This window comes from Elaeis guineensis, chromosome 1, assembly GCF_000442705.2.
Source record: "Elaeis guineensis isolate ETL-2024a chromosome 1, EG11, whole genome shotgun sequence".
Taxonomy (NCBI): domain Eukaryota; kingdom Viridiplantae; phylum Streptophyta; class Magnoliopsida; order Arecales; family Arecaceae; genus Elaeis; species Elaeis guineensis.
Window position 1 is genome coordinate 174,501,386 of NC_025993.2, and position 23,380 is coordinate 174,524,765.

Below are 23,380 nucleotides of genomic sequence, written 5' to 3' on the forward strand. Positions count from 1 at the left end.
TGCTGTCAAATCCTAAAATATGGTCCGCAAAACAGTTCCAAATCCTAGATCCCAGATATCATACGCTGGCCTCTTTTATCAAAAGAATGATACGTTGGCCTCGTCAGATTTGGTCCATGATGCCGACTTCTTCTGGCCCAGCAGGTGAAATCATTGTTGCTGCTTGTTCTTGTTGAAGATGGATGAGAGATATCAAACTCTTTGAGAAAGAAAAGAAGAAAATTAAGATCACATCATGGAACAACATCTTCCTGGGAACGGCTAAAAACTTCGTCCTCATGATCATACAATATGCACTCTGTTTGAGCAATATTAAGACACCAACAAACAGGGCAGAATGGACCAAAGCAACAGCTCCGGCCTCCAGGGTGCTATATATAATGCTTATCCCACCACAAGAAAAGAAAATAGATAAAAGAAACTGGTATCATGAAGTAATCTGATCAGAATATGTACATGAAAGGACGAGAATGATGCAGAGTATCACAAAGTTGGCAAGTAGTCTCGCATCTCTTGCTTGGTAAAGCAGATGTAAAGATGGAGCCAACATTAGAGTCCATTCCTAACTGCATGAAGAGAAAAAAAGGATAGGAGAAAAAGAGAGGAGGAACTGATCATTGCTTCAACGCGGGTGATGTGTCATCGGCCAATCAGGCAGCCCTCGGCGATAGATTTTCTCGTAGAGAGTCAACTTGTTGAGCGAAGGAAAGCGCGGTTGTTCTTCACCAGCACCTACTAACCACTTTGCGGGAGGAAACTCTGCTTCTTGATCATCAAGCTGTATGTGCTCCACGGCATCCACACCATCCACGCCCTTCAACTCCCCACAATGATAAATCTCTAGGTATTTTAGTGCTGGAAAGTTGGACACTCTCTCTAAGCTTGAGTTGTTCTTCAAGATCAATTCTAGAAGAAAGTGGAGGTTTTTAACTTCTGTCAACCTGTGGGCACCTTCAATTGCTAATACCTTCAGGGCGGTTGCATCACACAGGAGGCTCTCCGGAAGAGACTTCAACTTCGGACATTCCTTTATGGCCAATTTCTTAAGAGAAGGCAGCAACGATGTTGTCTGGTTGTCCTCCTCCTCCCACCGCCACCACCGGTCTTCCCAATTAGGCATGTCTTCAAATCCAAGTATCTCTAGTTTAGGGAAGTAGGAGGAGAAGCAAGAGCCCAGTAACAAGAATTCACGCCCGATGCTCGTGATTGCAGAAGCACCTTCAATCCAGAGATAATCTAGTTGTTGTAGCAATCCCAAGGGTGGAAGTCGCCGGCATAGAGCACAATTATTCAGATACAACCTTCGCAGGTTGGGGAGCAATGAGGAGGAGGGTGTCCTCATCCAGCTGGGAAACTCATGGCCGAAGTAGCCAAAGATTTCAACAAGTTCGAGGCATGGCGGTGGGCAGAGCTCCTCGAAGACCTCCCCTATTCTCTTGATTTCTTCCTCCTCGTAATCGTTTGCACGAGGCTGCTGCATATCAGAGGAGCTGCTCGGTAAGGTGCAATACATACGTAGGTCGAGAAGATGGTGCTGGGCTTCAAGTGCAGCAGCTCTTGCTTCAGCCCTGTTTGATACCCTCTCCAAGTTGCATATGCTAATAATCCTGAGCTGGGAGAGCGATTTCAACTCTTCCAAGGTGCAGAACCTCCCATGTTGATGTCCCTTGTGCTTCTGCTTTCTGTCATCTCCTACTCTAGATCTCCGGCCCTCGCCGCCACCATTCACGACAAATCCCCTAATTACATTTAGTTGTTGCAGTCTCCCTATTCCCATAGGCAGACCATCAAGTGGTGTATCCGTGACATCTAGATTCCTTAGACTGATTAACCCGAGGACACCGTTAGGGAGGCTGTGCAAATATTTACAATTGTGGAGTGTCAGGAATTGGAGATTTCTGAGATTCCCTATACTCTCCGGTATATCTCTTATTGGAGTCGAGTGGAGATCAAGACTTCTAAGGTGTACAAGATCTCCCAAGGAAGTTGGTAGATTGTTAATGGTTGTTCCACTTAAGTCCAGAACCCTTAGACTCCTCAGCTTTCTGAAGAGATCCTCTGGGAGACCATGAATAAGTGGGGTATGGAAGAATAACAGGGTCCTCAAGGATGTCTGTTCCATTATCAAGTCAGGTATGGTTTCTAATTTTTCATCCACAATTGATAAACGGCGTAGTCTTATCGATGATGACGATGACGCCTTGATCTTTCCTTCAAAGGCTTGTGCATCTCCGATGAAACACTCTTCCTGTGCTATATGTTGTGCTAGAGATCGCAAGAGGTCGTGCATCCTGCAACCTTGGTCATCATACCAATTTGGATCTGGCTGTAGAAGGTTCCTTTGCACCAACTCCTTCCAATACCCTTCTCCCACATCTTCCATGGGCGTATCGTCTTCGGATGTTACAAAGCCCTCCGCAATACAACTATTGACAAATTGAATTCCAAAAATTAGGTAATCCTCGGGAAATAATGAAAGGCAAGCATAGCATTGCTTGAGAGGAGATGGTAAATCCTGATAGCTCAAGTACAAAGCACCCCTCACCCCTTCTGGAAGCTTCGCAAAAGACCATGCTGGGCTAGAAAGGACCTTTTCCCATTCCAATGGCCTCTTTGCCTTGGTTCGAAGAACCCCTCCAATAGTCTTGAGAGCAAGTGGAAGGCCATCGCATTTCCCTACAATTTTCATCCCGACATCACTTAACACACGCATATTTTGTTCATCTCCTTCCCCGAACACCATCTTGCAAATTAATGACCAACCATCTTCTCGAGACAACTTCTCCACCATATGACTGTATGTTGCACTCATTTGTTTAGCAACGTTTATGTTTCTAGTGGTTATCAAAATTCTACTATCTGCCAAACCAATCTGCAAGGGCTTTCTCAATAGTTCATTCCATACTCGCGCATCCCAAACATCATCTAGGATTAAGAAGAACTTCTTTTTCGTGATGATTTGTCTGAGCATGGGTTCAAGCACTTCCTTCTCATTATCCTCCCCAGGATCACCTCCAGCTTGTCTTATGATAGATCTCAGCAAATCGGACTCGGAGAAATCTTCGGACACGGGCAACCAAATCCATGGCATTCGGTGGAAGTTGTCCCGAAGATTCTCATCATTGTAAATCTTGTGAGCAAGAGTGGTTTTGCCTATCCCACCCATGCCAACAATGGCAAAGATAGGAAATTCCTTTTTGTGCTCCTTTATCAATAGGTCCCCCAACATCCTCGTGTCGTTCTCAATTTTCTCGCCCACAATTTCAAGCTCAACAACTGGGGATGTCCTGCGGCTTATTCCACTCTTATGGTGGTCATGATGAGGAGCAGGTGTAAGATTGAGGTCAGGCTTGTCCTTGGCAAGTTCATCAAGCCTACGGTTGAGATCTCTAATTCTTTTGCCAATCTTACAATGGAATCTAACTTTGTGCATGCAAGCAATAGGAGGGTAGCAACAACGTACCGACCGAACGCAGCGAGATGAGAATGAGTTTGAGTTGAGAAGCTTCTCACCCTCGATCCGGCATTCGTCGATGATATCGTCTGCATCGTACATGAGATCTCGCAGCTCATTCAGCCAGAGGTTGATGACTGGGTTCTCGAAGCGTCTATTCTCTGCATCAGCGAGAACGACCTGTATCCTCTTCAACCTCCTATGGAGCTTCTTGATTTCGTCGGGCACACCCAAGATCTTGGCAGCCTCTTGTGTTGCAGAGGTTAATAGCATCTCAAATAATTTGGAGACAAAGGCTTCCGCCATCATGGCCATCTTTTGTTTCTCCAAGTCCAAGACTATGGGAGGGTGGAGAGCAGGAAATGGTAGGGCACTCCTTCCACCCTCTACAAAGACAACTATTTAAGTAGTGCTAAAGTAATACCCCTCCACTCGTCTGAAACACGACATGTGATATGGAAGAGCAATTTTTATTACTCCACTCCAAAGCAAAGTGCCATTCCTTGCCCAAAAGAAAGAAAAGCAAAGGTTTTTATTTTTTTATTTTTTTTGATGAAAATGGAACAAGCCTCAGGCTTCCACCAGAAAGAAAAGCAAAGATGCCATTTTATTTCTTCTATGAGCCACCTCAGTAGTTGCCTGGAGCTTATATAACGATTTCTAGATTCAAAATCTTAGATATAGATTTCAAAAAAACAAACACATTTGCAAGAAATAAAATTCCTTCTTGAATTTTCTTCTTGCTAACTCCTTTCTCTCTCTACTTTTCTCAATGCAACTGAAAGTTCCTTTTGGGTCCCATCTCCATGCAATCATGCTTGTAATACGAGGCTTGAGTTGTCCATTATACATTCTGGCCACTTTCCTTTGGAGCAATTGAGGGATGTTTTTGGATCACACCTCCATGCAATCGTGCCTGTCATAGGTCTCTGGTTGAGCCAGATTCATGGTATATCTTGAGGATAATATTATTAGATAGAGCAAAATTCGTTCTTGGGATAGTTTTCCTATACGCATTGATTCCAAAAACATCTTTCTTATCTCCTTTGCAACATTATTATCTAAACTTTAATTATTTCAAATTATTTATAAATATTAGCGCATGATTTTTCTAAGAGTGTAGGGATGAATATGAATTTGCTAGTATTTTTACATGTCTTATTTATTGTACAATTTACATCTAAATTTTAGTATTCTAAGTAGCATCTCACGAGTAGTTCTACATGTTTTTCATGCTTTAAAATCTGTGCAAAAATCTTGCATGAATTTCTTGTTATTCTTTTGACTTCTGTTATTCCAAAATCTTGAAAAATAAAAAAAGGGATAAATTGAAAAATTTGTTAATATATGTATAAAATATTCATACTTACATGATAAGTGTGGGAGATTGGGATTTTTAAAGGCTTTATGTAGATCAGATGAATCTAGAGAATAAAGAATGTTGGTCAAGTTCTCAGTGAAATAATCCTCCTAAACGATGAAACTAGTACTAGCAATGCTGACGTCTCTTGATTTTTTTTTTTTTTTTGGTAAAATGTCTCCTGATTTAACCCAATATGCCTGGCATAAAACTTGAAAATTTGACTCAGACCCAACTACCAAGAGCAATTAGATGGGATGGGTGTTTGGAATTTTGGCTGAAAAGACCAACTCAGGTCATGTCCCAGGTCACACTTTGACATCCTAGATACATTCAAAACTCAATTATGGTCATCATTCAGTCTCTTATGACAAGATTTGAGATTTATTCATCAGTACATGCATGTTCTCATTTGCTTGATCAACTATAATTAAGAGCATGTAGGAAGGGTGCAACAATTCATCGTTTTTATAACTGTACCTTATTAGTCATGAGTAAATGTCTTACTACGTATATCATTTTTTTTTGAGATAAAACCATACATACCATTTAGAGAGAGAATGAAATTCTCTACAGTACTTAAAAAGTATCATAGATCCTATACATCTATAAAAAAAATGATTATGTGATATTTATCTAAATTATTCAAATATTTTTAAAATTTATTTATTTATTTTTTAATATTTTAATGCACATAAGTTTGCGCTGTCATCTATCTTTTGATAAATTTTTTTAAAATATATATAGTATCTTACGGTACTTTCCATTCCTTTTAAAGAGGATAATTTAGCTGGCATTTCCAGCCATGTGTCATCTCAAGCATAGGATAAGGGCACTATGCCTGGGGCCAGCATATACGAATGATCCCATACTTATGTCAGGAGATGTGGCCATTTCTAGAAGTCGCACACAATCTAGGTTCATTTGTGGGTAGTCACTCTCTCTGGCATGCATCCATCGAATAATGAGTGCTAATAGTCTAATACCCCTCTACTCAACCGAAACGAAAGCATGTGACACGGAAGAATTATTTTCATTACTTGGAAGAAGCAAAGATGCCATTCCTTGCCCCCCTCCGCCCCAACCACACAAGAAAGAAAAGCGAGAGAGAGGACGCCATTCGGCCCATTCCTTGCCAAAAAAAAAAACGAGGATGCCATTCCTTGCCAGAAAAAAGGGCAAAGTGCCATTCTTTGCTCCAAGCTGCCTGATTGGATTAGCTTTTTTCTTTGGAAGGATATTTCAAGCTGCCTTGCTGTGATTCACGTGCAACCATGAGAACAAAAATATTATAACAAAAAAAAAAGAAGTCATGTTTGTTATTATTTTTTTTATTTCTATTTTTATAAATAGAAATATGGAATCCAATACAGAAAATATATTTAGTTACTTTTTTTAGAATAAAAAATTTTCATTATTTATGGAAAAGTATAAGTGACAAATTTTCGCTCCAACTTTTTCAAAAGAGAATTTTCATCCTTCTCTTGTCCTCTCCATTCGACCTTTCCATGATCTCTGCCTGACTCTGCTATGTTTGTCTTGAGCACATCATCATCGTCAAGCATGTCAATCTCTCCCACCTAGTCGATGGTTGGATCGAGTCTGCCACCATCCTCCTCTGATTGATCAATCTCTTCTTCCTCACCTTCTCCCCTGGTCCACCTTTCCCTATGCCTCTAACGAGCTCTCGACAAAGGTGATGTCACCAACTAGCCTTATGGTCATTTGAAAAATCATGACTGGACACCATGGCTTTACTATCTCTGACATTGCTTAGGTTCGCTCTATCCTTCAGATCTCTAGTGAGTGCCTCAACCACGAGGCTATCGATAATGCTTGAACTCCTCGTTGGCTCCTAGCTCTTAGCTCTATCTATTGGCCTCAACATGGTCGAGCGGCTCCTTTCATTAAAAAAAAAGAATAAACAAAACATATTTTTTATTATCAGAAATCCTTAAAAAAATAAAAATTGAAGTGCTTCCAATTTTTTATTTTTTATGCGACAATGTTGCCACATGTTCAGCTTTAAAAAGCTACCCACCTACTTATCGCCATAGCTCTTAGCTCCATCCTTATTAAATGTATAGGAGAGAGAAACCATGCATCTCTTTACATAATTGCTAATGTTTCAAAGAAAATCAGAGGAAATCATATCTGTTGTGGTGTAGATGGGAGGACATCATTAGTCTCACATCAGTTGTGAGTTAAGAAAAATTTTATCTTATATGGGATGGATTTTTTCCTCCCACATGAGGTGCCTTTTAAATGATAAAATCGTGAGGCTTCATGCCATGATGATAGAGGTCGAGATAAATAATACCTCACGTATACGAGAGCAGAAACCAATTCATCTGAGCCACGAGCCCTTAACTATAATATTGGTGCCCTCTGTGGGGTCGATGTATCTCCGACGGACTATGGGACACCTCTCATAACTTTGTCCAAAGTCCCTCTTGATTGGAAGACTATATTGTAGGGTAGGTGGGAGGACATCATTAATCTCACATGAGTTGTGAGTTAAAGAAAACTCTGATTTATATGAAATGGAACCTTCTGTCCCATATGAGATACTTTTTAAAGGATAAAATCGTGAGACTCATGCCATAGTGTCAAAGACTGAAGTAGATAATACCTCACATGTGCGAGAGTGGAGACTAACCCATCTGAGCCATGAGCCCTTGACCACAGCAGTTTCCTTGCCATGTTATCAGAAAACTATATCATTCCTGTCATAGGAGTCGGCTTTTGAAATTTAAAATCACCCACCCATTAAGGACTTTTCAACTAGGTATAAATGAATAAATTGGCATTGATTAAAGAGGAAATATTTACCCTTTCTTAACTAATAAGGATTCTTCTTAATTGAAATCAATTAAAAATCTCTCCATGTCATTCTCGATTTTAGGAGTTGGATTTTAAAATTCAAAATTGTTGGATGTATGACCTAAAAAGTCAATTATTGATTGACACATTGTTTTAATTTCAGAATAAATTTTTGTGCTTGATTTATTGAATTTAATAAAATCGATAATTATTTTTATTTTAGAGTAATGTGTCCAAAAATCATCCAAGCAGTTAATGGTCAATGATATATATTTTTAAGAATTGAGAATTTGAAATATATGTCATTATATATTAACTCTTGAATTGCTCCCAATCGTTGAATCATCACGGAGACAATGATGGATCCATTAAGATCGATGCACGGTACTCTTTTTTCAGATAGACGAATCTTAAGTCTACAATATGGAGATACTGGAGTGAGAGTGCAGGTGGTTGTTAGAAAATAACGATACTAAGCATGACCAAAAATGAGAGATCACTTGGATGTCTATTCACTCATCAGTGATATCTCGATGCTATAGTTGTATGAGTGATTCTTTGACCTGCAGTATCTCGACTGCTCACAGTAGGCTTGCTGTAGTTTGACAATACATAAATATGATCTCTAGTCATTTGGAGCCTTGCAATATTTGTTGGCTACAGTAGGTTCACTGTAGGAGTAGGAGTCCACTTATAAGGGATCTATTGATCTTAGTAGTTGAGGAGTAGTCTTATGCGATCTAAGAGGCTGAGTCTTTAAGTCTGTGGCTACAACAGCGCGTGATAATAGAAAAAAAATTTTCATGAGATTCACGATTGGACTCAAGCTAATTAAGTCTAGCATATAACGGATGCTTAAGATTTGATGAGTTTTCATGACCTGTATATTCTGTCGAGACTCTCGATAGAAGAATTTGATTGTACGGTAACTATATCTAAGGATTCATCTTTTTGTTCTACTGGGTTGCCACTATATACTGCTATCGTCACTGGTAGATTGTGACAACTCACTAGGATTATTTTTGGATCAACGATCTTTGTTGGATTGAGTTAGAATTGTTTCAATCCATTAAAAGGAGTTTCGATGATAATATGATAGAGATTACAGTATATCTCACTGTCGGACAGAATAGAACCGAGAGATCACACACAAAAGGAGCATGACCTAATCAATAGTTTGGATTATAATCAAATTATCAATTGATTGATAGTTTGAATTAAGAAACTGCTAAGTTGTAAAGATTATAAATTGAGTAACTTCTAATTATTAGCATGAGGGATTTAATTGAAAGTATTGCAATTCAATAGGATCTGATTAAATTTTGGATCAAGTTCTAATTAATTTAAATTAGATTTAATTTAATTGAGCTTAAATTAATTTAAGATTAATTAAGTTTAATTATCCAAGTTGGACTTAGATTTTAATCCTGATTAGATCAGGTTTGACAATCTTTTCGAATTTGATTTAAATTGAGTTTGAATTGGATTCGAATTAAACCCAATTTAGAACCAGATTGAGACAGGTGCCTAGGCCCAAAGTTATCTGAGATTCTCTCTCTATTTGGCCGACAAAAAGGAGAGTTGGGGTGCTGAAAATGCCGTCCTTTTTTTCTTGCGTGCGTGAAAAGATATTGGTGCCCCACCTTTGTGGGACTCTCTCTCATCCAGAACTCTTTTCTTAATTTGAATTTAATTCAAATAAAGGTTATCCTAATCCGGAAGGAAATAAAATCTGATCAGAAGAGGGTGTGGGAATTTTTTTTTTGTGCAACAAAATAAAGAGGGTGCAAGAGAAGTGGCAGTGATTATTCTTTTCTGTGCTAACTCCTTCCCACCACAAGTATTCTTCTCGACGTCTCTTTCTTTCTTCCATCATCTTGATGCCCCACCTCTAGATCTAATCTGAAAAAAGAGAGAGAGATTAGAGAGAGAGGAAGCGAAGAAGAAGGGTTCTTCTTCCTCTTCTTGGTATTTTGAAGAGATCCTATCAGATCTGCATGAAAGATTCGTGCTGTAGCCTTCTTCGAGTTCTAGAAGAAGAGATCCAGATCCAAGCCAAAGAGTGAAGCCTGTAAGGTGCTAGCACTCCGATGGCCTCGGTACTTCGATTAGGCTATCTCTATATAAATACCAGTAGAGGCTGGATGTATGCACAACTATGATAAAAATTTCAGACATCCGTCGGATCCGATCCGAGTAAGATCAAAAGAAAACCATTAAGGTAATCATTCTTTTTTTTTTTTTTCTGATTTTCGATTTTAGATCTCATGCATAAATTTATTTCAAGCATGTTAATAGATCCTTAGGTGATTTAGGATTACATCCAAGCATGCCTAGGATTAAAATTGTTTCAATCTTACCTTTCCGCTGTGTATATTCATGAGATAAAAATCTGCATACTGAAATCACCTAAATCCAACAAAAATCACATGCCGATCAAGGACTTTTAAAATAGTATTAGTGAAAAAATTGGCATTAGTTAAAAAGAAAGGATTTATCATTTCCTAACTAATGAGGATTCTTCTTAAATGAAATCAATTAAAAATCCTCTCTATTAATCTCAAGTTAGTGAGATGAAGACATGAGCTTTGGTGCCATCTCAAGGAATTTTGGTAAGAAGAGTTAGGTAAAGATTCTTGATGAAATCGATACGAATAGGATTGAACAAATTGAGATCAACTTTATTTTTCTTTATCTATGGAGAAATTTGTTTATTGATGGTTTCTTTGATGCATTTTCTTGTCCGTCAGATGAGCCAATCCACAAAATTAAAAGCAATGCCAGCTGATGCATGATGAGAGCAATAATTTTCCAAGGGTGCGATTCTTGATTTATTCTATCTTTGCTTTAGCTTTTCCTTTTTCCCGATGATTTAAAAACTTAGATTTTGGAGAACATTAATTTGCTAGATAAATTTGAATTTTGAACTTTAGGTTTTTGCTTGATTTTGTTTAAAGACTTTTGGTTTTTATTTTGGGGATGGATGTTTACTTATATTTGTTTCCAAGCTTGGATTTACCCATGAGTATTTGATATATATAAGTAATGAATAATTTTTGAAGCACCTCATAAAATTAATGAACTTTAAAAAAACAAAATTCTTCATAGAATTGTCGCTTTTAACAACTTCAATAGTCATTTTGCCACTGTAAAAGTTTGCAAATAGCTCAGGAAAGTTTTAATAGTTTGGAGGATGTTGCTGTTATGAGATCAGGCAAAAACAGTCAGTATTTCTTTTTTTTCTAAAAAAAATCTATTTTTCTATATCCTTATAAATGAAAATGCAAACATGTAAGGTTATGTGGCTTCAAGTAAACCCTTACATCGTAAGAAAGATGACACAAATCAACATTAAACCCTTATATCGTAAATATATCTATGTTTCTAATGAATGAGGTGAGGGCCCCAAAAAACCAACCTCCTTTCCAACAGCTTGTGCTATCCTCCAGTTATCCCCAGTTAACACAACTGGACAAATTCCCATCTTCTTCAGGCCTTCTACAACAACTGCTGCTTCTCTTTTGAAGGGATCAGCTACCCCCAACACTCCAATGAAGGGACCATGACATGCCACAAGCTAGTATACCTGTCTTAGCATTCACTTCCAAATCCACTATAAACTTTTCAGCTTCAGTAGGAACCATAACCCCATTTTCAGCTAACAGACTACGATTGCCAAACTATTACTATATTTATGACTGAGTTGAGCAGGATTTTGTTTAAAAATGACAGACATACATATAGTATATGGAAAACATACAGCGAATATCTAACGATTAGGATTTAGGCTAGATTCGCCTCCATATACATGCAGATGTACTCCGGGATAGACGTGGAGAGATAACAACCGTATGGGCCATGAGGTCTACTTCCCGAAAAGAAGAACCTATGTCAGTCGGAAGCCATCCTTGAGAACTTGAACCAACTGCCCATCCTACCTCCTCTACATTCTTGACAATAGGAACAAAAATGCTGCATGGGGACCTGTAATTGATTAAAGTAATTTGTAAAGATCATGACCCTTTTTTGTGCCAATTGTCAGACAAGACAACGAAATCTCAAGCAAGTAGAACAGAAAATATAGTGCTCAAGCAAAGCGAATAAAATCTAGTGAAAACACGGATATACATCCAACTACAGCATTTAGAAACTGCATGGCAGCATGGGATATTAACATTAGTATAATTTATAATCTGAATCTGTGAAACCACCAGCCATTAGTGTTCAACCATTCAATCTTTTACCATAAAGAGTCCAGCAAGATAAACCATCATGTCCTTGAACTAGTCCCAGATAGTACTTTGCCTCACAACCACTACTTTCAGGTTCATCTGTTTCCAGTTTCTGATATGGTTGTGGGACAGACTCTGCATTATATTGTTAATATACAACTGAATGGAACCTGCCAGAACATTATTCACATAGTTTGGACATTTAATTAGCAAAGCAAAATAACTAACTCTTTTTCTGCATAGAAACAATTAAAATCCTGAAAAAAAAAAGTAAAGGAACACAGCAAGGAAGAATAATTTCAGTTTTTACGGGACAATGGACCTAAAAACATCTCTATGGCAGATCAACCAGTCACTTAAAGTTCAGATTACAGAAAGAAGGAAAAATATGCAAGATACAATTCATGAATACAATAAAAAAAAAAAAAACCGAAATAAAAACAAATTGTTCATATTTACACAGTCTGCAAATTTTTGTATAGGAGCTTTGGAGATCTGGGCTGTCTCAACCAGAGAGATTATCTGGCTCAAGACTGTATTAGATCCCACCTTGGTGGCTTGTATATGAAGGACACCATGTAAATTCATCGTGCCTCCAATAACTGAAGAAGATATTTCCTTTAGGATTGGAACAGACTCACCAGTTACCATACTTCCATCAACATGACTGGTACCCCAAACTATGATGCCATCAGATGGAACCTTTGAACCAGGAAGAACTTTCAACACATCACCTGGTTGAATCAACGATGCATCTATCTATCCCTCTACAAGGTATCTTCCTTCTAAAATCCAAAAACAGAGAAGCAGAACAAAGTTAGATACTGATAAAAAGAAGGAAAAGGAAGATCCAGATCAAGGATTGCTGAATCGGTACCGGTACCTATTGGCGACAGGTCGGTATGGCTGGGGGTGCAGGTGAAACTGGCATGCTAATTTTTTTGTTTGTTTTTTGGTTTTCTTATTAATTTTTTTTTGATTTTTAAGATATCTAATCAATTTTTAAGAGTTTATTGGATGATTTAAGTCCAAATTGACATTTGTTAATGTTATTTGACGTTTGCATTACTCCGATATATTCTTAATCACATGTGATATGGATCTGAATCCGATATGATATTATATCAGATAGGAACAATATTATAAGTTTCAACATCTAACTTAGGGGTAGCCTTATAAGGGCTAGATATTAATAAACTATAAAGTGGTCAAATCAATTAAAAGATATAAGAAAATAAATAATCAATGCATATCCAGATTTAGAATCTCATTAAGCATTGATGTTGTTCATAAATATTTGGATCATTTATATAATCAAGAGAAACATCAGTACATGCCTCTAACTAAACAGCATTATAATCCTTTATGATCTTCCTATAAAATATGCATGCTATATTGTAATTTGTCCCAAATCTTTCACTAAAGCTCTTATTTTGAGAGATATTTTCGAGCTGATAGTACAACTGTGAAGGGGCTATTTAAATTTGTCGATGGTCATAGTTCACTAAAATGGACTGATCCAACATGGAATCGAGTCGGTTCGGCCCTTATTTTCGGAACCAGAATTGAGCCAGCCTGAACTATTTGGTATGGTACAAGGCTAATCAAATGATTTAGTCCAATTCGATGAGAATAGGGAGAGAAGCCTCTTTTGGAAATGAAAGCTCTCTTCCCTCCTTCTCCACAATAATAAAGAAAAAAAACTACAAAATGAGGAGAAACCATCAATTAAAGATATGCATCCTTCTCTTCCACCTCCCTTTCTTCCTTTTCTCTCTTTTTTTTTCTTTAAAAATTTGAAAAATAAAAAAAAGATCATATCAAAATTTTTGATTTTGGTATGATTTTATTATACATTGTAGATCTATAAATGATCTACACAATAATACTGAATTTATTAATTTTTCTTAAATATATAATTTTTTAAATTAAAAATATTTTTTGAATAAAAATTATAAAAAATAAATTTTAAAAATAACTATAAAACTAAAATATTGTTTAAAAATTATAAATTAATTTTAATATAAATTTGATATCCATTTATCAAAATTTTGATATATCATGCACATGGTGGTCTAGGTCTAAATTTGAATAAAATTAAAAAATAAGTAGCATTTTATATATACCAACTGTCTTAGAAAAATATGTATAGTATATGTGGTAGGATTCTAAATAGATCTAAAATCAAATTAATTTTTTGTAAGTTTTGAAATTTATAGTATCTTTTAATTTTTTCAAAAAATAAAGAATGTAAAATTAATTTAGAAAAATAAAAAAATTAGTACAATGAAATTTTACATAATTGCTGAACTGATTGATTGTTCAACCTTTAAGAATGAATTCATCAAAGAAGAAGGAGCCAGAGTATGATATTAATTTAGATCACAGGGAGATGCTCTCGAGTGGGCACTATTAGAAATACAATTGATGCAATACAGAGTTCAACCAAGAAAAAATAATTTAGTTAAAATAGCACTTGGCTCACAATTACCCTGATATAGTTATGTATGAACTCTTTTGTATTTTGAAATATCGCAGCAACTTCTCACTAAAACAACCTAAGGATGATGATGATCGATCTCATCATCATAATCCATGGACGATTTACTGAATGAATTGATATTTAAGATATGACCATGAACATTTATCTCTTTTCCATGTTAGGATTTCTAAACCTTTTCTCAAGTGGAATGCATGCTGTAGGGATAAAAAAAGGCTAATTTGCTAATATCCATTTTCATATCTAGTTTGGATTGGATATAGGATTCCAATAGAAATTCTTGTATTCGATCATATTCGCACATATATTTATAATTTTGTTAGTTTTGGATGGGAGTTTTACAAAATTTTTCATGTGGATACCCAATAAAAAATATATCTGAATAGCTTTCTATTTCCATTTTCATATTCTTGTAACAGATAAGATTTGTATACATATTTCAGTTTCAGATCTAGATTTTAAAAAATTTCATGCACCCAAATCGGACTCATCATCTTTAACTACTCAAGCAAATGACTTATTTTAAAAGTTATTTTATATTTCAATAATTATTATTTAAACAACACTTGCAAATATCAATAACGTCCATATATTCCAAAACTTATACATAATTGTACACATATGCTTTCAAAATATAGATAATTTATGATTTTTGTATTTATATTACCACTAGAAAATAACAATGATATTTAATATAAAAATTGCTATATTTATATGTTATATATTTTTATTCAAAATTATTTAAAATTTTAATAATTTTAAAATAAATTAGTCAAATCAGCCCAAATCCTTGGCCAGGTTGGTCTTTGTACAAGTTAATATTTATATGCATCACATGCAATGGATTTCATTCCCATCCTTTATGATTACAGCATTCATACTAGTTTGTGTTAGCTCTTTGTGAAGAAGAGTTGATCCAACAAGCCTTGTAATATAGTAATCTTGTTACAATTTTACTCTAGTTACTGATTTGACTTTGAGCATCTTACTCCTAGCGATTAAGATAATGACTTCGAGCACGACTAACTCACACAGTGTAATTGGTAGCGCATGCAAGGCCGGAGAATGAATTTACCGTTGTATAGTTGAATGGTAATTATAAGTGTTTTCAGGTTCGTGCAGTCAAATTGCAATCTGTGATTGACGCGATTTCTGAGTTAGCTCATCCTCATGAGATTGCGATCCAAAGCAAATTTGGAACCCAAACCACCTGGAGGGCGCAGCACTACTTAACTTGGTGCAGCTAGATACGCTCCCAGGATCACTTTGCATTTGGGAAGAAATTTCATATTTTCCACGCTGATTAGATTATTTGCCTCTATGCAGGTGCGACGTTGCAATTTAAGGTTGCATTTGGTAGCTAGCAATTTATCTAAATTGCTGGTAATATAATATAATAATATGAATTACTGCATTTGATATACTTTTTGGATGATAATGCAGATTATCTTGGCAATCCAGATTACCTTGTGAGAGGTAATTTAAGTTGTCTTGAAAAGTGATGGCTATCTAGATTATCAATTTTTTGACAGTGTTGTAATAAAAATTTTGGACATAATTATCTTTAAAAAAAAAATAACATAAAACCCATTGCCCAACCATCTCCCCTCCCCCCACCCTCCTCCATGTACGCCCTCGGCCCGTGGCTCCTCCATCTCCCTTTACCCGCTTGTGGCTCCTTTATCGTTGTCTCCCACCACCCCTTTGTGGTTTTTCTACACCTATCCCCACCACTCCCACGGCTCCACATGTGTCTCCCCCCTTCTCAACAACCCAGTGCCTGTGGTTCCCTACAACTCCTGACCTTGCTACTTCTCCACACTATCATTACATCCATACTGTTTCTGTTACTTCTCACTAGAGAAAAAGTAGGACATTCGGACAAAATTATTGAGGATATTTTGAGAATTTATTTTTACATTATCGATAATTTGATTGTCATGTCAAACATATCAATCAAAATTTTTAATAATTTTATTATAATATTATCTATATTAATAATCAATATTATCAATATTGATTATTATCATAATAATCAATATTATCATAATTTATTCTGAAAATAATCTACGTTAGCTTTCAAATTTACTTGGTAATGCACCAAACAAAATCTAAGAGTTAAAATGTGCCCAAACTCGAGAGAACCGGTCGGTTCAACCAGTCGAATCGGAAGCCGGCTGTCTATCCGATCCGGTTCCAAAAATAATTTAAAGTGGGCCAAAGTCCCAACTCGGGAGAACCGGAAATCCTAAGCGCCCGCCCGCTCTTGTTTCCTTCTCCAGCCGCAACCCAACCATTTTCTTGATGAAACAGCCGAAACCCCTTTACTTTCTTCTGCTTCCCTCTATTCTCTGGTCTCCGGCGGCCCTCCCTCTCCGATTGTCTTCTCTTGGACGGCTGTTGACGACGGAGGTGGTGGCGGCGGCGGGTGGAGGTGAGGCCGGCCGGTAGTATTCTTTCCCTCTCTCTTCTCTTTTTCCCCGCTCTCCCTCTCCCTCCTTCCAGGCCTTTTCTCTGGCTGTGGCTTCCCTGGCCCCCCCCTCTCTTCCTCTCTCCTTTCTGTTTCTCTGTTACTGCGCCCTTCCAGTGGCTTGCGGCCCCTCCCCCCCTCTCTCTTTCTGCCTCCCCTGTGGCTGCTGTGGGCAGCCAGCAATTTTCTTGCCGGTAACATGCCCCTTTCAAAATCTTGTATGGGTTTGGTCCGTTTTCTGGTGAAACTTGTTTCTATTTGTCCACTAATGAATCTAAGGATCAATTCTTGAATAAACCAGCAGGCAAGTTGAAATTAGCGTATAAACGGTGATCATATTTTGGTTTTATATTAGATCCAGATGGTTTTTTTACAGTTGCATTCTGTTGGTGTAAAATCCTTAATGAAGTATGCGACTATAACACAAAGCTTGTCAATGCGTCTTGACTTAATTCTCACAGCTGGATAAATAAATCTTATGTTGCCTCTGTCTGCACAATTCTTTCTTGATGATACTGTAATTCAAACTCATGCGTGCCTAACCACCCAGTGGCAAGTGATCTTCTGTACCTTGTGGTGGTACTTTATCCTTTAACATTGTTTCCATTCTAATGGGTTTGGCTGGTTCAATTTACAGCTGTTATTTCCTTGCAGTTTGGAAGATTGTTAAGATGTCTGTAACTTATTGTACATTGTCATGCTAAAAATCACTTCATAATTTATTTTGGATATTATTTTTTATGATATAAAATTTTGCTTCTTTAGCAATAGCTTTGTGTTCACTATTTTTTTTTCTAGGTTTTTTGATAGTGCTTTATGATTTATATGTATTTGGACATGACAAATTAGTTGATTCTAGTGTCCCTGGCATTATGCTTGGTTTTTGCCCTTCATTTTATGATCTTTCCTCCAATAGAAAATTTTCTTTAAGCATGGCTGCCTGTGAGCAAGACCGTTTGATACTGTCCAGTTATCATCCTGTGTTTTTGAAAGTCGCCTTGTCTTTTCTAGATTTGGACCTATGCAGTGATCTTGGGATTTCATATTAGGATCTTGATGGGATTTAGTGTGAGTGTCTGCAATTCTTTTGGTTGTGTGATGAATGCTGTTTCATAAGCAAGCAGCTTTGGTAATCGAGAAAGCATATTAAGTTTTATGCCTTTTGTTCTTTAGCTGATACCACTGAAGTTCAGTGCAACAGTTCCATGGGACAAAAGGATGGACTGCAACCATAGTGTTGGATTTCCATGCCCTATGTGGAATTGAGACTCACCGAAACAGCAGTAGAAACAACTTTCACATTCAATCTTTAACAATTGATCCCAGAGTATTTTAGTTTTTATATCTGTCTCACCCTTTATTTGACACAAGCTTTGTGTTGAATTTGTAGACACACACACTCCTGGGCACTGCATAGAACATGCTTACCGTTTGAAGCTTTGTATATTGTTGTACGGTTGTTAAATGAATGGGGCTAAATGGACTCTAGAGACATAGCAGCTTTCAAATGTGGTTCTTTTTAATTGATCAAGGCATGCAAATGATACAAGTTTTGAATTGTACCGACATGAATCACCAAAATACTGCATCCTAAACTGCATGTGACTATGGACTGCAAGAGCATTGTCCTTCATATAATGAGAGATTTGTCCAACCATTTAAATCTCTTGCAACTGCCCATAAACATCTCAATGGGCTCTTCAATTCATATAAAGATCACCATTGGAGAATAGAGAACATATGTACCTATTTTTGGTTTTTAATTATATTGACATAACTATTTTTGTTTTTTGTAGCTAATTAACAATGGAGATTACTAGTTAAACATCATCTACCAGTAGAGGTAATATATCAGGTCCTTTTGTGCAATCTATATGACAAAGGAGTGATCCAGTATGGCAATACATCTCTGAGGGAAGAACCGTTGATGGGCAGAGAATCATTATTTGTGGGTTTTGTCAGAAGGTTTTGCAAGGTGGTGGCATTAATACAATAAAGCAACATCTTGCTGTACAAAAAGATGGCGTTGATACGTGTAAAAAGGTTCCAGGAGATGTCCGATATAGGATGCAAGAAAGGTTGAAGGAAATAGTTCAAGGAAAAAAAGAGAAACAAGCAAATTATGAGGAAGCAATCCATTTGGTCATAGTGTACATCAGTTTAAGGGTGATGTGCTGGAAGCTGATGAGTAGGTTCAAGAGATTCTCTGTTCAGAAGCTTAAGGCATTTCCATCAAGAAGAATGGCAGTACTGCTCTTGCTACAAGTACCAAAACAGAAAACAGGAAAGCAACTATGGGATAGATTTTTATTTTCCCAAACCCCAAGATCATACTCAGATGTCTATTGACGCTTGTCTCTAGAGCATAGAGTGATGGCTTTTAACAGACATAGCTATTGCTCGATTCTTCAATGATGCTGGCATTCCTATAAATGCTATGAATTCATTCTATTATCAGCCTATGATGGATGCTATAGCATCTATGGGAGTTGGATATAAGGGTCCCAGTTTTCATGATTTGAGGGTTAATTTATTAAGGGATGCCAAGAAAGAAGTTGAGCTGCTTGTTGAGTCATATTGAAGCACTTAGACTAATACATGGTGCACCATTATGGTTGATGGTAGACAGAGACCACCAATCAGTTCTCTTATGTATTGGCCTAGACGAATATTTCTCATCAAATCAGTTGATGCTTCAGCCTTTGTGATAAATAGCCAAACTTTGTGTAATCTATTTTCAAAAATTGTGGAAATGGGTCAGAGTAATGTTGTTCATATGGTGATGGATGACGGTAGCAGCTATAAGGCTGCTGGGTGGTTGCTTTGTGAGAAATATCCTTCTATTAGTTGGTCACTGTGTGCATCTCACTGCATAAATTTGATCTTGAAGGATACTGTTGAGATGCCTATTGTGGTGGATTTTGCAAACCTTGGATCTAAGGTGTCAGTATTTGCTTATAATCATAAATGGCATTTTGTTTGAGGAAGAGGCTTGGTTGAATAGATCTTATAAGGTCGGGATCGACGCGCTTTGCCACCACCTTCATTGCATTGAAGAGTCTTCATGATCACAAGCATGACTTGCAAGCATTGGTGACTTGTGAGCCGTTTAGAAAATTGCGATTGTCTAGGTCAAATAAAGCTAAAGAAGCAACGAAGATCATTCTAGATGAGAAGTTTATTTGCTTTTTGGCTCTTATTGAGTCATTTCTTACTTGCTAATTTGTTATTCATATTAGTGAGAACATATTTGAATTATTCTTGAATTCCAAACAATTTTTGTGGACTTTAGGACAAGAAAAGGCCCTATGATCCTTTTGACCATGAACGCATTGATAAAGTGGAGTTTTGGGTAGTTGAGGAAGATCCAGAACTGAAGCTTGATTATAAGGAGTTAGAAGAGATGCTCAATCAAGGAGGAAATGCAAAAGAAGGAGCAAGTTCCAAGACACCTAGAGGTTAGTTTGTTATTAACTTCATTAGATTTATGTTTATTTATCTATTTCACAAGCATACCTTATATTTGTTTATTTGTTGAGATGTTTGTAGATGATGAGGATATTTTTTATATTTTTGAGTTTTTGAAAAATAAAATATATAATTATGATATCATAATGATGTCTTGCTGGCATCACCAGTCGGACCAGTCTAATTGGTTGATTTAGGAACTAAAGAGCTTACCAATTCGTTCCTGTCTGGTTTTAAAAACATTGGCTGAAACCCTTCCTACCGGTTAAAGGTTGAAAGAAGAAGAAAAAACAAAGGGGCAAGGGGTTCTTCTACTCTGCCCTTCTGTTCTCCTTCCCATGCCCACTCTCCAAAACCTTTCTTCCTGCCTGAAACTCTCCTCCTCCCCTTTCCTGCTATGGAGTCCTCCTCTCGCCTCCCAATGCGTCATCCCCCTCTTCTGCACCTCCTCTGAAGCTCTGCTCTTCTCCTGCTGGCTCTTTTCTTCTTCTTTGAGAAGTCTTCTACTCTTTATTTCCCTATTCTCTCTTTAGTTCTTGTGCCTGATAGTATTTAATTCTTTTGTGAAATGGTTTTCAGGTCCATCAAACATGGTTCAGATCGGCTACATCGGCTTCGAGGAGGTGTTGAACACCGCACTGACCAAGGTCAGGGTCAATAAACTTTTTAAGCATTTTTTTATTTGCTGTTTTATTGGGAAGAAATTGTATATTTATGTGGATTTTTATTTGGTTGCAGGTGGGAAATTGCCTGCAATTTTCTAGTTCGTGGCCATGTGGTCAGACCTTGTAAGATTCTACTTAGTCTTAGAATGATTGATATTTGAGATTTGTGTGCTTGGATTTTTTTTCTTTTGTTTCTTTTTTCTTTGTTTTCTTTATTGTGAAGAATGAAATCTTGGTAGCAATGGAAGATCCCATAAGGATGCAAGTTCTCGTTGCAAGATTTGGGCATCTATGGTTTATTATTATTATTATTATTTTATTTTATTTTATTTTAATGCTGAAGAATTTGGTGTTTCATCTAATCTTGAATCAGATGAAAGTAAATTATTTTTGGAAGTTATTTAAAGCAAACACAAACTTAGAAGATAAGATATCAGGTGAATTTTTGTTAAGCATTTCAATGATTACTGCAATCAACTAATTGTAACTATGTGGCTTACTCTAGATGGAAGCTTAACATTGTATTTCACAAAGCAAAGAAATAAAATGTTGCAATTATATATGTCTTCATGATAATAACTTCTTATATAACAGTCAAATGCATGACCAATAAAACAAAGATTCATGAGGGGCATGGTTCAGTTTTTGTGTTTCAATACACAACCAACCTTGCTGACATTTTTTGGCATTGGTTTGGATGGCTTCAGCTTAAATGACCAAAATTGGGAAAACATTAAAATTAAGGAGAAAGAAAAAAAAATGAAATAATTAGAAAGGAATATTAAAATATGGTATACTTCAATTAGGACTGTTATCATTTCAATATACTCATAACGGTAAGGTTAATTTTTGCCTTCTGGACAATCCAATTGCTTTGTGTGAGCTCATGCGTCTTAGAAGAAATAGATAAATTTCATTAAAGAAATATTTGAACAAGGCCCGAAGATTTATGAGTTTGGCTTGTAAAAATATGATATCTTTTGTTTTTCATGCATTCAGAAACCAATGTGAGGATATATGTGTTGTTGTCCGAATATATATATATATATATAGAGAGAGAGATTAGGCTCCGCTCGATCGAATCTCAGCTCTCATCTGGTCGGATCCCTCTTCGTTAGATCGGCGCGCATCTCAGAGCTTTTTTTTATAAGCTAACGGAGGAGTTCGTAGGGTGTTAGCTGAGCTGGCGTATTAAAAAAAAACAGCATTCAATGGGACGCGATGCGATGCAAGGCCAGCGCGTGCGACTGTCATCGTCTCCTCTGCTGTCATCTTCTGATAACCCCCCGCCCGCCTCCTCTCTTCTTCTCTCTCTCCCCCCACCCACAGTGCCATCTTTTGGTAACCCTCCCACCAGTGCCTCCTCTCTTCTTCTCTCTCCCCCCATCCACAGTTGCCATCTTCCGGTAATCCCCCACCCGCACCTCTCTTCTTCTCTATCCTGCGATCACCGTCTTATTTCCTCCCAAGCCGAGTTTTTCATTCCGTGGCCGTCATTTTCTTTCCTCCCAAACCCCCCACCGGCCATTAATGAATATTTTGTATGAATTACATTCAAAAATTTATATTCTCATTGTTTCTCATTATTGTTTCTTATTGTTTGTGACAGTATAAACACAAACTGCAAACAACCCTGGTTAGAATAAACACAATCGTGGGTAGAATAAATACCAAGTACTCTAGAATAATAAATAAAAATTTTGAATAATAAATACAAATTCTGAATAATAAATATAAATTCTACTAGAATAAATATAAACTCTGCGGAATAAACACAAACTCTGAGATGATAAACACACAAACTGTCCAGAATAAACACAAACTCGGAATCAAAAAATTGAGTCCAAGATAAACAACAAAGGGATAGGATACACACAATCTATGCAAACCATCTCAGAATAAACACAAACTCCAAATAATAACAAATAGGCCCAGGATAAACATAAATTTTGATTTGAGATTTGAGATGTGAGAGGAGATGGTTAGATGGATTTGGAGATGGAAGTTAGAGATTTTGAGATGAGATCGTCGGAAAGGGAAAGAAGATGAACAGAAGAATCGGAGGAGCTGGGATGACATTCGGGATGTAGTTGTAGGCACCTTACATGAGAATGTAGGCGCCTTACATCCTCAAGGTGCCTAATTCCTTCTAGATGTAGGTGCCTACGTCCCAAGGATGGGCGCCTACCTTAGGGATTAAGGCGCCTACATCCCAAGGATGGGCGTCTACATTAAGGATTAAGGCGCCTAACCTTAGGGATTAAGGCACCTTTCCTTCCATATGTAGGCACCTATATTTTTTCTTTGGTGTAGGCACCTACATTCGGTGTATTAGGTTCGGTGTAGGCGCAGACATATTTTTTATAAAAAGAGAATAATGAATTAAAAATTACAAAATAGTATAACCC

At 37.0% G+C, this 23,380-nt stretch overlaps 2 protein-coding genes and 1 pseudogene across 21 annotated transcripts in view; 1 reads left to right on the forward strand and 2 right to left on the reverse strand.

Moving 5' to 3' along the window:
• The window catches only part of LOC114913446 (cation-transporting ATPase HMA5-like), a 52,153-nt pseudogene extending 36,034 nt beyond the window's left edge, over positions 1-16,119 (reverse strand).
• Positions 623-3,769, reverse strand: LOC105039749 (putative disease resistance protein RGA3). Its single transcript, XM_073250869.1, has one exon. It carries the CDS (start codon positions 3,767-3,769, stop codon positions 623-625), a length of 3,147 nt encoding a protein of 1,048 aa, XP_073106970.1.
• A 491-nt stretch (positions 16,120-16,610) lies between the features above and the next one.
• LOC105039750 (uncharacterized) overlaps positions 16,611-23,380 on the forward strand; it is a 31,827-nt gene continuing 25,057 nt past the window's right edge. For 13 of the 20 annotated variants that reach the window (XR_012137108.1, XR_012137111.1, XR_012137107.1 and 10 more), the window contains exons 1-5: positions 16,631-17,033; positions 18,636-18,682; positions 20,132-20,297; positions 20,887-20,954; positions 21,046-21,095. Coding sequence is in view for 8 of the 20 variants with exons in the window: in XM_073249084.1 (XP_073105185.1) it covers positions 20,243-20,297; positions 20,887-20,954; positions 21,046-21,095 (173 nt within the window). In the remaining 12 variants the exon portion in view is untranslated. The other 7 variants (XM_073249088.1, XM_073249097.1, XM_073249081.1 and 4 more) reach the window with 7 other exon arrangements.